The sequence below is a fragment of the Psittacula echo genome (assembly GCF_963264785.1).
Source record: "Psittacula echo genome assembly, chromosome: 6".
In the NCBI taxonomy this organism is placed as follows: Eukaryota; Metazoa; Chordata; class Aves; order Psittaciformes; family Psittacidae; genus Psittacula; species Psittacula echo.
The window spans coordinates 17265378-17279892 of NC_137743.1; the positions used below are offsets into that span (position 1 = coordinate 17265378).

The 14515-nt window shown below is 35.7% G+C and overlaps 1 protein-coding gene across 1 annotated transcript in view; it reads right to left on the reverse strand.

Annotated features, from left to right (window-relative positions):
- Positions 1-14515, reverse strand: part of DNTT (DNA nucleotidylexotransferase) — a gene marked incomplete at its 5' end in the record, with an annotated part of 95803 nt that overhangs the window by 23152 nt on the left and 58136 nt on the right. Inside the window, 3 exons of the mRNA XM_080621162.1 lie at positions 1156-1239; positions 2577-2840; positions 11773-11875. Of these exons, the coding sequence (XP_080477288.1) occupies positions 1156-1239; positions 2577-2840; positions 11773-11875 (451 nt within the window). The remainder of the gene's footprint in view (positions 1-1155; positions 1240-2576; positions 2841-11772; positions 11876-14515) is intronic.

Consider the following 14515-nt stretch of genomic DNA (forward strand, 5'->3'; position numbering starts at 1 on the left):
CAGATAATAATGTTTGCTATATTATATTAAACCACAGAGTTTATGTTTTGAATGCTTTCAACCTATAGAAGACAGAAAGACACTGACACTGTCCCTATGTTCATGAAAAAACTACCCCCTTTGGACATTTGATAGCATACTTATCTAATATGCAACTTTATATTTTCTTCTGAATCATCTACTGTTGACAATTGCTGGAGACAGGATATTTGACTAAATGGATCATTAGTCTGATCATTTTCCCAGGTTTCTACATGAACTGAGGATGCCGTGCCATCTGAACCTGACAAGCACACACAGAGGCAGCTGAAATTGAGTGAGGGCTTAGAGTACTGCTGCGTCTCACAAACAATAAGACAATGCTCCATGTAAATAGAAATGTTAAAAGCAGCCTCCATTCTATAAGGAATACATAGAAAAGATCAATGTAAAATCTTGACATGGTACTTTTACCTTCCCATTTAATAACATCAATAAAGATCTTCAATATTGATTTTTGCTTATTATTAAAATGACCTAATACAAATACAGACATTAATCCAAATAAATGCAGATATCAGTATAACTGCAGCCAAGAACATTTAGACCAGAAAAACTATCAATTATTACCAAGACTGGGAAGCTTGACAAAACAGAACTCCACATAGACTTCTACATGCAGGGCTTTAAAAGCAGGATGATTCCTGAGGTCCACTTAGTTATCATATCCTAGGAAAATCTTCCTTAGACCTGTGCCTGTACCATTCAACATCTATTTTTAATTTGAAATACCAGTACAATCTCTGTTAAAATTGTGCCTGGGACAAAGAAATGATCTTTCATTCTGAATCAGGACAGTAAAATACTTTTTTGAAATATTTTCAGATCAGTTGTTCTCAGTTTTGTGAAGGTTGCACAGTTTCTTCCAAACATCATTGTCTAATGTATGTTTCTTGCTAAATTTCAGAAATTACCTCAGCAATGCCAAATAAAGTTTGTTCAGGTTTAATCAGGCTCTGTCAGTAAAATTACATCTTCTGAAGGTGAGACTGTTTTACTGTGTGATAGATAGAGACTCAATCTAAACTATTCTACATACTCAAATACCAATAATAACCTCAAAAAGCAGACTCAAATAAAAAACACAATAGCTTTATTTATGAGAATAAGCAGTACCTTTTTCCTGTCATATAAGGCATGGTTGTCTAATATCATCTTCTTTTCATGAGTAGCATACCTCCGCAAATCACGTCCAAATTGCTGTAAAAATATTGTAGATATCAAAAATTCTGACAAATCAAAATTGTTACTGTTTTTATGGGTTCTAACACCAAATCAAATGATAAACTAATACCTACAAATTAAATGACTATAGTGTGAAAAAGTGGATCACCTGAAAGAACAATGCTTGGAAAGGTTATGTATGGTCCATGATTTCAGTTGGTTAGTCTGGGAATAGTTGGGCACTGTATGAGAAAGTAAGCCAGTGATGGGCTCTTACAATGTGAACACCCCCCAACAGATTTGAGAGAAGGACTTTTAAGTAGCCAAACACTTTCAGGATAAGAAGGACCAAAGAGTCTGCAGAACTTAATCTAAGGTCCAAATAAATACATTTTATTAACTCAAAAAAAGAAAACTGACTGAAGTAACTCATCAGCTCAGCAGGACAATACATCAATTGCAACATTTCTCCTGGTCTAAATCATTCTGCTTCCAATTAACCTGAGTAGAACAGAGTGGCAATGCACCTGTACTACTTCTAGCACAGCAAAAAGATCGTTCAGAGCAGGCTCAGGAGCTCTCCTACCATATAATCACTCCCTAAGAAAATGAGCATCAGAAGACAAGCATGTAGAACAGATTAAAAACTAATTCTGCCCAGGGAGAGATTAATCATTTGAGTTCAGCGTTTGCATTTAGATAGATTTTAAAAAAAAAAAAATACTGTACTATTTTATATTATACCCATTGGCCTATGTGTCTATTGTAAAAGTAAGTATCAAGTTTTCTTAACTTCTTCAAATATCAATTAAAACATATTTTATTCTGTTTCAAAAATAATGTGTAGATTTTAAAATGTGCCTTTTTTTTTTTTCAGGTTTAAAACAATTAATATACTAGTGAAACAAAGCATTTTATCTAATCGCAAAAGAAAGAGGTCAAATGGTTTTAAATTTCCTACAAAACAAATTGAGCTCCAATTCCAAACACGTCTTCCTCAAATATTTAATTTCCTGTAAAAATCTGTGACACTTTCCAAATAATTTCTCCACTCCGTAACCATTTAAATTGCTTGTTAACACTAGTATGATGTAAAAAGACAATGCAAGTGACTGAAAATCTAGCTCTTCAGTTCATGAACATAAACACTAAGCTGTGAGGAAAATAGATTTTAACTCCTCTAGAGACTTATTCATAGATGTCAGTGAGGACTTCATCAGTTCCAATCTATGATCACAAGCTGATGACAGCATGAAATGTGACATGTAGAGAGAAGGAATATTTTTTAAAAAATCCATGAACTCTGCATGGTCCTGCAATAGCAAAACTAGGTTAGGAATGCTAAGGAAACATGGACTGTTGTGGTTACTTACCCTGGAGCCTGTCCAGCCTAACAGAGCATATGCATATTGCTCAAAAGGGGCTATGATCAGATCCACACGAATTGCCTTCCAGTCTTTGACTTCTGCCATATCAATATTTTTTGATGTGTTGTAACTGCTGTTGTCTTCTCTTGGCTGACACAATTTTAAAATTGCAAAACACTTCTGAAAATTATCCATGGCATCAACTTTTCTGTTTGGTATCTGTTCCTTTAAAAATGTTGATTCGATGATATCACAATATAGGAGTAAGCCCTAAAGACAAGATATTGCTCACATTGAATTGCTGGACTGGTTTTACTGCAATTCCAGAGTTTCTAGTCAGTTATCTTAAAAATTCATGCAAAATGCAGCTTCAGTAAACACAGAACTGTCCCAGGCTAAAACTGAGCTAAGCAGAAACTTGAAACAGCTGCAGCTTTCAGAAAAATATTAGCAAATCCTTTGAGGGAGATCTGCAGTGGCGGTCATCTGATAATGGCAAAGTCCTGCCCTGTACTAAGGAGGCAATATTTGCAATTTTCTCCCTCATTTGTTTCCTTCTAAGCCTTTTGAAGTTACGTCAACAGAAATTTCTGAGTAAGGATTGATGCTTTCCCACTTGGCAGACATACAGAAAAAAACAGATTTGTCCAGAGCACAGTCTTGCTGTCAGATTCCAAACAGAGCATTTGGACTGTGTCTGTTGTGTGAGATTTCCTTGTGACAAGGTCTGGAGTCTCCAGAGATGGAAGAGCTCTGCCCATGCCTTTTGTTTGAAGGAAGTGCACCAAAAAACTGGTGATCCGCAAAAGTCAGATTTTATTAAAACATAAAGATTATTTTTTTATAATAAAGAACAATCAGAATGAGAAAAACAGAAGTAATAGAGCATTTTAAATTAATTCCTTCTAATCCAGCACTATAGGAAATGTTGAATGGAAAGAGGTACTACTTTTTTTCATCCTTGCTCTTTAGCCAGCCACCTTTTCAATGACTACTGGCAGTGAACTCTGCACTATCCCTTCTAGGCCCTTAGGAAAAGCATCTTTCTGTCATTCTGCTGGCCTGTTTCTGTGCCTGTTCCTTGCATTTCTAGGCAGCTTCCCAGGCTACTGATTTCCTGGACATCTCAGACTTACCCTGCACTTCCAAAGCTTCTTAGAGTTCTGCATGTTCAGCTGCCCTCAGGTAAAGTGCAATCTCCCTTCATCAGCCAGAAAACCTCTCATAGAATCATAGAATTGTTTAGGCTGGAAAAGAAGACCTTTAAGATCATTGAGTCCAACCAGTTCTATGCATGGAGATCCAAAGCACAGCACCTTGGACAAGTAGCAGCCCTCCCTCTCTCTGCTGCTCAGCACATACTTTTTAAGAATACAAATTATCAAATACACAATAACGAAGAAATAAAGCAGATACTGTCCATCGCACTGCTTCCTTCAGTCATCCTTAAGTCTTCAGAATAGAAATGAAGCTTGATATGTAATAATACAACAATGTTCAGTGTCACTGAAACCATCTCTAGCAGGAAGGCTTAGCTGGCAAAAAGATTCCACTTTCTGAAAGTGGTTACACATGACAAAAACACTTAAATGTGTGCCTCAGCCTTGGTACACTCAGCCTTAATTTAGCTTTTATAGATTCATAAAATACAGTAAACAACTGTGACTGCCTCCTCTAAGCTCCCACATTTCACAGAAAGTGAAGACTTCTGAGATTTGTTCTTGTAAAAGAGATTTCAAAAGAAATTTAACTTTGTTATAAAGGTTAGCAACAGTAGTGCGTAAACCACTTTCTTCAGTCTATCAGGTGTTTAATAGAAGCAAAACTACTAAGCTGAACTTAGTAACTTGATGTTCTGACTAGACAAATTTGTTAGTTTCCATCAAGATCAACAAGCCTGCAACTATCACGTCTTTTCATATCTCCTTTTACATTTCTTTAAAACCTGCACGCTGATCAAACCCACTTCTGTTCGTCACTGATGAGATGTATAGACTCTTTTTCCTAAAATTTCCATCATCAGGATTTCTTTAGGTTCTTGGATCAATTATTTGTCTGTGCTTCGAAGACCCTCAAATGTTTACACATTCTCCTTCCTCTGTACTAGAGATTCTAATACCATAAACAAGCATGGTCAAGAATGCCTCCTGATTTTTACTTACTATATCCATTAATATATAGTAAAGAATCATATTAGATTTATCTTGGGTTTTGGTTGTTTGGTTGTTTTGGAGGGTTTTTTTGGCGAAGGGAGTGTTGGTTTTGGTTTGGGTTTTTTTCTAATATTGAACTGAGAGTGTATAGAAACAGTTTTGTTTCATGGCTGTTGATGGTTAACTACAGTGGTCTCCACTTCAGACCTCTTACAAACACTGGCGACAGTGAACTGATTTTCTGGAAGAACATCTCAATATTAAACACCATGTCTTGATTATTTCTTTTATATAGTGCAATTGTGGTAATTTTACATGATAATATGTTAAATACCTTGGAGAATATAGCAATAAAATTATTTTTGTCACTGAGAGCTATAATTTTGAACAACAAAAAAGCATAACAAAACCACTTTAAAAGATATAATTTTCATGAAAACATGCTGATAGATATTATTATATTTTCAGCCTCCAGGTTTTTGTTGATGATTTGTTCCAAATTAACAATCCCATTATTTTACTGCAAATCAGTCACAGGCTGTTTTATGGGTCATTGGGCCAACTTTTTAAATGATAACTATTCGATTTGCATTGACATTCCTTGACTTCCTTGGAATTTTTATAAACTTATAAATCCTCTTCTAAATAACAGGAAATTACTTACATAGCTCATTCTCTTGGATTACTAGTTTCTAAGTCTGATTATTTGAAAATGCTTAATTTTAGCAGGCACCCTTTCATATCCATCTTTAAAAGAGATAGGAAATTGTTCTTAATTTTACTCCAATGTGAGAAGGCACTGATGTTTGCTATATCCAAATATAGACTCAAACCAGCTGTTGAATGTTAATGCATAACTGCTTATTACCTCACTCTTTTTGATGAAACTATGCCTGCCTTCATGTTAATTTTGTCACTTTTAATGCTAAAAATACTTCTATTTTCATTGATCATTGAACATTAATCGATGACTTCAAGCTTTGATTAAGCACTGGCATTCTTCCCATTCTCTATAAAAATCATCTAGCTACTTCATCAGTGCTTTCTCATCTTTTGCTTCACTTTTCTTTCTGCTCTTTAAGATTTGGGGCATTGCATAGCATATCCCAGAACAAATCTAAATTATGTCTTTCATTAGGCAAAATCTTAACCAGATTAAGCTTTGGTAAAATCTTATTTTATAGTTCCAATTATTTACATATTCAATATCTGTATGATGTTTGTAGACAGTGTGCTAAGATCACCAGTTTTGCACTTTGTCACAGTTTGTATCAGTGTTTTTGTCTTTATTCAAATGAAGTTGAAATCTCCTCATTTTGGTGCAAGAAATCAGGAATTAAAGCCTATCTTTAGCTGGACTACAAAAGGAATAGAATTCCTACTGTAAGTGCAAAGACCAAGTTGAAGTTTTGTTTCTGATCATTTGAGAAATCCAGCAAGATACCACAGCCTGCAGTGATTTCTGTTTTCATGGGCAAGAAGAGAGCACCTAGCAAGTGTTTTTTCTCAGTGAGATCTGGGGACAGTCACATAGGGCCACCAGTAGGCCATACGTGGATTTTTAGCCTGTAAGCTCTGGAGGACATATTATTATGCGTTACTTCTATGTCTGTAATAGATAAAACGTCCTTGGCATAAAATGCTCAGACCTTTTAAGATGTTCATTTTTAATGTTTAGTCATACATTGTATCCTCTCTTTCATCAGTATGTTCATTCTAACACTTAGCTGTGTTATCATCTTATAGATGTCTTCTGCATCAGCTTTACTTAGTTTTGAGAGTAATTTTTTCAGCTTGCTACTTGTATATATAGAGGAATACAAAGTTGTAAATTAAAATGGGGGAGGTTCGACATTATCAGTCTTTGAATGCACTTTATCTGAAGTCATCCTGGTTACCACACTTACTAAAGGTCCTCCCTTTGATATCTCTCAGCTGCTTGAAGAGTACAAATTCTGCCTGTTAAACCACAGCATTTAAAGTTGTGTCTTTTTCTTTTTTTCTTTTTTTTTTTCCTTATCCTATTTTCATATTTAGGAACTTCAGGGGAATACTCCTTGGAGTTAACACCAAGCAATCATGAAGCAGTTGCAACAAATCAGTATTGGAGCCTTCCTACTGCTGTTTTCCCTTGTTGACTAGGCTGTGTCTTCTACTTGAATACATATTAAGTATACGCAGATGGTCACAGTTAGCATTTATGGCTAGAAAGGTATTTTAGGACTTCTTGTCTCTGGGTTATTCTGTAGTGTTTTATCCTCGTTTGCTGGCTGAGGAATTTCTAAAGCTAAAAGGAAGAATATAAGAGGATGTAGACCGCTGTAAATATCTACTTCAACTTAAAATAAAATGCAGTTAGGCAACAATTACACAAGTGCTGAGTTCAACAAGCAGTTGAAACCTGATTCAAAGTCAGGATATCACCCTTAAATAGGAGCCAAATCCTAGATCATGTCCATTGGGATGTTTCTAATTAACCTAATTTGATTAGGCACTGGACATAACCATTACCCCATAAAATAAAGCTGAAGTGGCACTTCTGTATGTTTTGAAAAAGTATTGCCTGGAGGAGCAGCCAGCTATGCAGATTGTGTGAAACTGGCTACTGCTAGCTGCAAACCAGCGGCCTTCTCATTACTTTGTGTCAGGGAATATGCAGCTCTTTGCAAATTTCAGTTTGATCTATACACCATAAAGTGCTGTAGACATTGTTTACACAATCAAGTTTTAAAATGTAGGTGTTTTCATTTCTCAAATTTACAGCACCATCAAAACCAGATGTATGGGCTTAGGGCAGTTATGTTAATACCCGCAACCATTTTTCCTTTTTTTATAGTATTATGGACTTTTAGTTAAATAGACTGCTGGCACATCAATACCATTGATATTGGAGTAAATCCATGATCAAACTGAAGTGTGATTTTTTTGAAAAATATAAAATTAATAGCTGAAAAATAAATCCAAATATGGTCATTAGCATTCTTTGTCTCTTTTAATTAAATGAAACCCTATCCTATTTTTAATGTTGCAAGCTGCCATTATTCAAAATTCTTGGTAGCTGTATTAATTATCTTAAAGCTAAATTGGAACATTTTATACCACCTGAAAATCTAGTCCAGTATGTTCTTCTGAAATGGATATATGTTGTTGCTCTTTACTTCTTTCTGGATTTTTTTTGTAATTCAATTCCTATAGCTAATCCAAAATAGAACGTAGGCGTGTTAGTTCGGAAATATCTCTACCTAGGTGATACATACTGAATTCTATAAAGCTCAAGTAACAGATGCCTGGGAGCAGTCAGGCCTGAGGAATGGAGGGATTCCTCTCCCTGACCAGGCAGGGAGAGAAATCATTAGCAAATGGCATCAAAGGGTTGATCAGCAATACAGAACTTTGCAGCTGTTGCAGAATCATGCAGCTGCCTTGAGCCCTTTTGCATTTTAAAGTTCCCTGTATGTCAGAATGGTCTAATTCTGGACATGTCCTGAACCACCTGATTTTGACAGCAATGGACAGACCAGCACCGGAGTCCAGGAATGATGTTTCCCTCTCTCTATGACATGAGCATTTGCACTGGTGAACAAGATAGATAGATATACATACACGGATACTTTCCTACATACAGATGTACAATACAGACCAGAAAGATCAAATGCCATAAGAAATGCCACTGCTGTCTGGATCTTCACTTAGAGCAGGAAATGGAACACTTCTGCCTACTTTATGCAATGACTTCACAAGCAGGACAATCAGATTCAACCCATCTTCTACCTAAAGTGATTTAAGCCAAGTTCTTTCATGTCCAGTGCTCTAACCACCATGCAACAGTCTATTTTAGGTAAGAGTGTCCTCAGCCCCTGCTGAAGATGAGCCAGAATAAAAAAAAAAAAATAAAAATAAATAAATAAAATCATAAAACATTGAGTCAAAAGGTGAGACATGAGACAATCAATACGTGTTCATAAAGGAGCTCTGCATCATGGGCAGAGCATTCATCTGAAAAAAAATAAGCTCTTTGCACCATGCCTCTTAACCATTTCTGTATCTTGTCTTCTAAATAGGCTTTGTTGCTGCTAAAATCCAGCTGTCACTCAATAAGGAAAGTGTTGCTATTCTGTGAACCCTGTTTCCAGAAAAATGTTTCCTGCAATGAAAAAGTGAGACCAGTTACTTGTTCCTCATCGTCCACCTTAATGGGACATCAAAACTTCCTCTTCCTGAGCTATTCACCTCAGTAAGGGTGAAAAATAGAGTCTAAACCATACTACTAATACACTGCAATAAGCATACACAGGCAGGCATCTACATTCTTAATTTTCCTAAAAGCCATAAGAAAAATGCAACATTATACTTACATGAATACAAAAGGAACAAATGAAAAGTGCAGAAATTCCATTAGTAATGGTACCTTTCCTTTGTTAAAAGTAACAACAGGAACAGAGCCTGTTTGCCCTCAGACTTCCAGGCTCTAACCCACAGAAGTAATTTCTTAGTTTCCCTAAGAAGGTTTTTGGAATGATTAAAACCATAACCTGTGTACTACATTGCAGCTTTTCCATTTTGATGCTCTACTTTGAGAAGCTTAATGGTGACTTTGTATTATCTGTTCCTTGGCCCATTTACTGCTGGTGATGCTGCATCAAAGAACATGATGGTGTTGATTTAATCACTTAGTTTTCAGCAGCTTTCAATGGAAGGATCTTGTTACATTAAACTTTTCAACTAGGAGAAAGGCCTTTTTATACTATTTAAATAAAACTGAGGTCTGTAGTTTAGAAGCTAAACATTGCAGAATCCTTCACTAAGAGCTGCTGAAAGGAAGTCAACATTGTGACCTCAGTGATGTTCTTTGATGAATCTGGGCTTTGAAGCAGTAGCACAGAAGTGGAAAGCTGTGGAACAGACTACAGGTGTACTGTCAAAAAGTATAAAAGTGCTTTAGATTTGAGGGGTTTTGTCTGTCTTCCCCTCCCCCTTAGAAATCAAAGGTAATAAAAAAACAAGTGGAGTGTAATTCATGTCTTTCTTTTTTGCATTTTGATTTTGCTGGCAGCTTACTTTTTAGTAGTACCAGTAAAAGCCTGTATATTACAACTGCCACAGCAGAGAAGCAGTATAGCTAGCAGTATAAGCCATAAAAATTCTGGAGGACAAACAGAACACAGGAAATATGTGTCCATACCTTTAAACAGTTCCCAGCTTGTTTGGGTTTGGTTTCTATGGCCATTGTGCACCTCTCCTTCTGACATTTTTTGCCATGCTGGGATTTCTAAATTAATCCTAATCTTTTCATCAAACCCTTGGCTACCCTTGACCTCCCATACTCTCCCTGCACTCGTTTCTGCCAAATTTTATCCTTAAAAAATCATCAAGAATGATTTATTTTCTATTTATTTTCTTTAAATTCCATTTAATGAAAGCAGCTCTGAGTGACCCGAAAAGCTTCAGCAGTTGCCAGACCATAGTCACTGTTCTTATTCATGTGAATGGAGTATGATGAAATGGGAGAAGGAATAAAAGGCTGCACTCGGGACAGGCTCTATTCTCAGCCTGTTGTCACTTTTCCTTTCTGCTGTGTATAGGAAACATGATTTTTGGAGCACCCACATGGGTTTCTAGAGATTCAAGTCTGCTTAAGCAGGTAAAAGAACAACTTCCAAGAAAAAAATGCAACTTTTCTCAGAATAAAGGGAGTAGAATGACTGAGAAAGAAACTTTCCATAAATAATAAAAGATAAAAATAGAGTAGCTCCTCAGCACTCATTAATTGTCACAGCATCATTGCATTTCATTGGAGCATGATAAATTATACCTGCTAGCAATCTACTTCAATACATACACTTGCTGTGGAGAATTAGGATGGAAGTCACAGAAATCTAAAAAATTAATAATAATCTGTTAACATTTCAAAGACAAAAAGCCAACTGAAGAAAGAGGAATTCAGTCAATATATTTTACCAGGATAAAACAAGCCCTTTGAAGCCCTTCCATTAAAGCCAGTTGAAAGATTTTGACCACCTTGAAACAGGTCACTTTTTATAGTCAGCTAAGCTTTTGTCTGGTTGGATGTCTTTCCTGTGTTAACCCACTGCACATTAAGTAAAGTACAGAGTTCAAGAATCAGTTCAAAAGCATTCTTTCCAGGCTATCTGCACTAAAAGCTGACTTAGCAGTGGAGTATTTGGTGATTTACCTCAAGAGTATTGGCCTCTTACTTGTTGAAATGTACTCGATTCCTTTGAACAATACAGGTAGTAAATGTTGAAAAATGTCTTAGCTGGCTAGAAAGGTAGAAGAAGAAACAAAAGCTAATTCTTCCCAAGATACTATATTTCTGACCCAGCAATATTTTGAGGTACAGGCATCTGTTGTAATTCAGACTCCACCAACTTCAGAGCTGCTTGAAACTGAGGAAAGCTGAATAGAAAAAAACCCAAGCCCTCTTAGATGAACAGTTCCTCCGTGAAATGTGTGCATTCTTCCAAACCCAGACATCATGGAAGACTATGCCAATTTTTACAATATTCCAAAGGAAGCCAGGAAAAATGCTGGCCTATGGGCTGAAAGCAAGCTAGAATTCCAGGGCTTTGGTATCTAAGCTTTCAGACTTGCTCACCTCACATCATGACAACACCCAAATCCACTACACTTAAAGCTGGAGCTCCCTGCAGTGGTTCCCTTTGGGAGAACCTACTCCCATCTCAATGAGAAATTAAATAAATACATTTTTATTTCAAAGTATAAGAACAGTTTTCTGTGACACTCAAAACTCCACCTAGCTTGATTCTTATGTCTGGCTAGCTGCATAGCCTTAGAGTAAGATATAACAGAATGTGTGCAAAGTACTTCTGATATAACCTTCAACTTTAGCATTCAGAGCTGGAGGATGCACCTAGATCGTTCTGATTAATAACCAAATAGAGCACTATCCAATTTCAAAATATTCCAGTCATCTGTAAAATGGAGTCAACATTCTTTAAGCACTGCATAAGCTTAAATTGGCGTTGTTAGAATATTTCCTCTTTGGCCAAACGTTATTTAGTTCATACCTGCTTTTTCCATAAGTCAACAACTTTATGCAGAAGTTCATTGTCTTCTCTTGGTCCTGGATTGGTGATCAAAAAATCTATATCATGTCCAGTCTTCTTACCCCTAGAAGCAATAAACAGTAAGAAGACTAAAAAAGTTAAATTCCCACTGAATTTCACACTACTTTCGAAAAGAATAGTTTTGCTGCATTATAAAGAGTTTGCAGCATAAAGTGATAGCACTGTTTTTTGAAACATAATCAGAGTGGAATCTTCTGTGTCTTTTATCAGGACTGTCAGCGTTTTTCATTAAGCAATAATTTAAGCTTTTCAATGTATTTCCTCTGTTGTTCAACTAGATACTGCAGGTCCCTTTGCTGATGTTAGATCTCTCTCTTTCTTCCCTGTAAGACCCAGAAAAGGTTTCAGTCATCTTTGGGAAAAAAAAAAAAAAAATCTAAATAGTGTAGTACATATTACGAAACCAGTGCAGTAACAGCAAATAAAGTTGCCAGTCTGACTACCGCAGCCTTAAATATTCTTCTTTAGCTTGTCATGGACCCTTTAATGAACAAACTTGTGATTATTAATAATTTTATTTTTTCTTTTAATGGCAGTTATAAAATCTTTGAATATTTTACATTTCTTCCAAAATATAACAATGCTTTTTGCAGAGATTGAGCTGATTTTTTTTTTTTTTTTGAGAACAGCTCATCTTTAATGTGACTAAAGCTTGCTCATTACACCCACTAAGGATTTCACAATTAAATCTATATGAACAAAGTCAATTGTAAACGCTCTTAATGGAAATGTCATAACCTTTTGGGTTTTTTCTTCATATAAGTCTAAGCAGTCAGCTTGCCTTTCATCTTATCAAACGTGTTAAACCTAAGTCAGAGTAAGATGTAGCTATTATTGCAAAACAGGCAAAACTGTGCTAGCAGAATGTTTCCTTTCAGAGTTATGAAATGAGAATATCTGAAAATCTATCTCAGAGTGCAATTCATCTCAGGATTGCAGAACCGATACGAGGTTTTCAATTTTATCTAAATACTGCAACAGTGACTGCATACACATGTATTTATTGGCTGTAATCAGGCCAGCCTAAGGAGAAAGGGGCGGAGGAGATATTTCTGCTACTAGGTGCAGTATACAGGAGGTGGGGTAAACACCTGAAATCCGGAGTGGTGGCACTTGAATGATACATATCTCCAAATAGTTTCCATATGTTCATGGAAAAAGTCTGCTCTTGCTGATGTTCACAAGAGTACTAGATGTTATACCTCAGGTGTGTTCAGTTCAACACCATATCCAGTATTCAGAGAACTTGTGAATTGTTATAGAAGCAGTGAAAATGGAAACCATACAAAACAAGATTTGCTTTTTTATTATTTCATTAAATAATTCATTCTCTTAAAATAGTACCTGAAACTAAATCTGATTTCTTAAATTTGGAAATATGTAGGAACAGAACTGATGGGCAGACATGTCAACTGCCATTTGCATGACAGGAAATTATCCAGAGAGCTGAACAGCTTTAGCAGCAAGATGTAAGGAAATTAAAATCTAGGTTTTACATTTGACAAGCAGCCTACTCACTATAATGCAACTATTGTGCCATGTCTGTAGCAAAGTCAAAACTGCTTAAACAGGTGGAAATGATTTCAAAAGAAGTTTCAAACAAAGCACCAGTCTAGGCTCAGAAACCAAACAGCAATTCAAACTCAAGAGGTTAAAAAACATTTAGTATTCCATGTAACAGTTCCCAAGTTATTTTGTAGGATGACATTCATTATCTCTTAAATTACCATAATAATCCAAAGCTCTTACATAGCATTTTTTACTTGCATGTCTCAAAATGTTTTTTCAAAGGGAAGAAATATACTATTTCCATCTTAGACATGCAGAAAGTGGCATAAGAAAACTTGTCTGAAATTACTAAAAAAAAAAAAAAAAAAAGGAAAGGAAAGAAAAAAAATCAAAGGAAGAAACAAGAAGCTGATGGAATTGGGAGCTGCTTCCTAGTTCATCCTCTGGTACTCAACACATATATATTTCGGGTTAACCACATGTAAAAAATCCTCCATCGGTCCATCTATAAAATCCCAAGAAATTCCAGGTGTTTCACTAACCATCTATTTCTCAAGACAGAGAGCATTTATTGAAGTGTTTTTTATTTGTGAAGTTAGTGTGTTTAAATCTCATATAAAGGCACAGAATATAGAACCACTGTTAATATCAGTTGTGTTTCAGCTTCTCTTTGAACTAATTCACAATGGATTAATTTCTAACTAAATTTGTCAGGCTATTAATGGAACATTTAGTCTAATTTCCACTAGTACTCTTTACAAAATAATGTATTTCATCCTAGAAAAATTTATTACCTTCCTTAAAATAGAAAAACAATCTAGTAAATTAAAAAGATGTAAAATACATATTGCTCAAGGCTTGTAAATAATGCAAAAAGATGCAGTAAAATGCACGTAGATTCAGACCATTATTCTATTGAAGCTGAAAAGAATGTGGCCATTGGTTTCGGCAGGGTAAGGCTATTCATATATATATTTATATATTTGTGTGTGTATACATATAAACTTAGAACCATGGATATTCATGAAATTACATAAAGAGCACATAGGATGGGATAGTGCCAAGGTGCTCTTTTCCCATCTCAGGAAGTATGTAAACATATGTATTTTGTTTATCAACAAATAACTCTACATGTACATCAACAGTTAATTGAAGCTGAAGCTAACCATATACC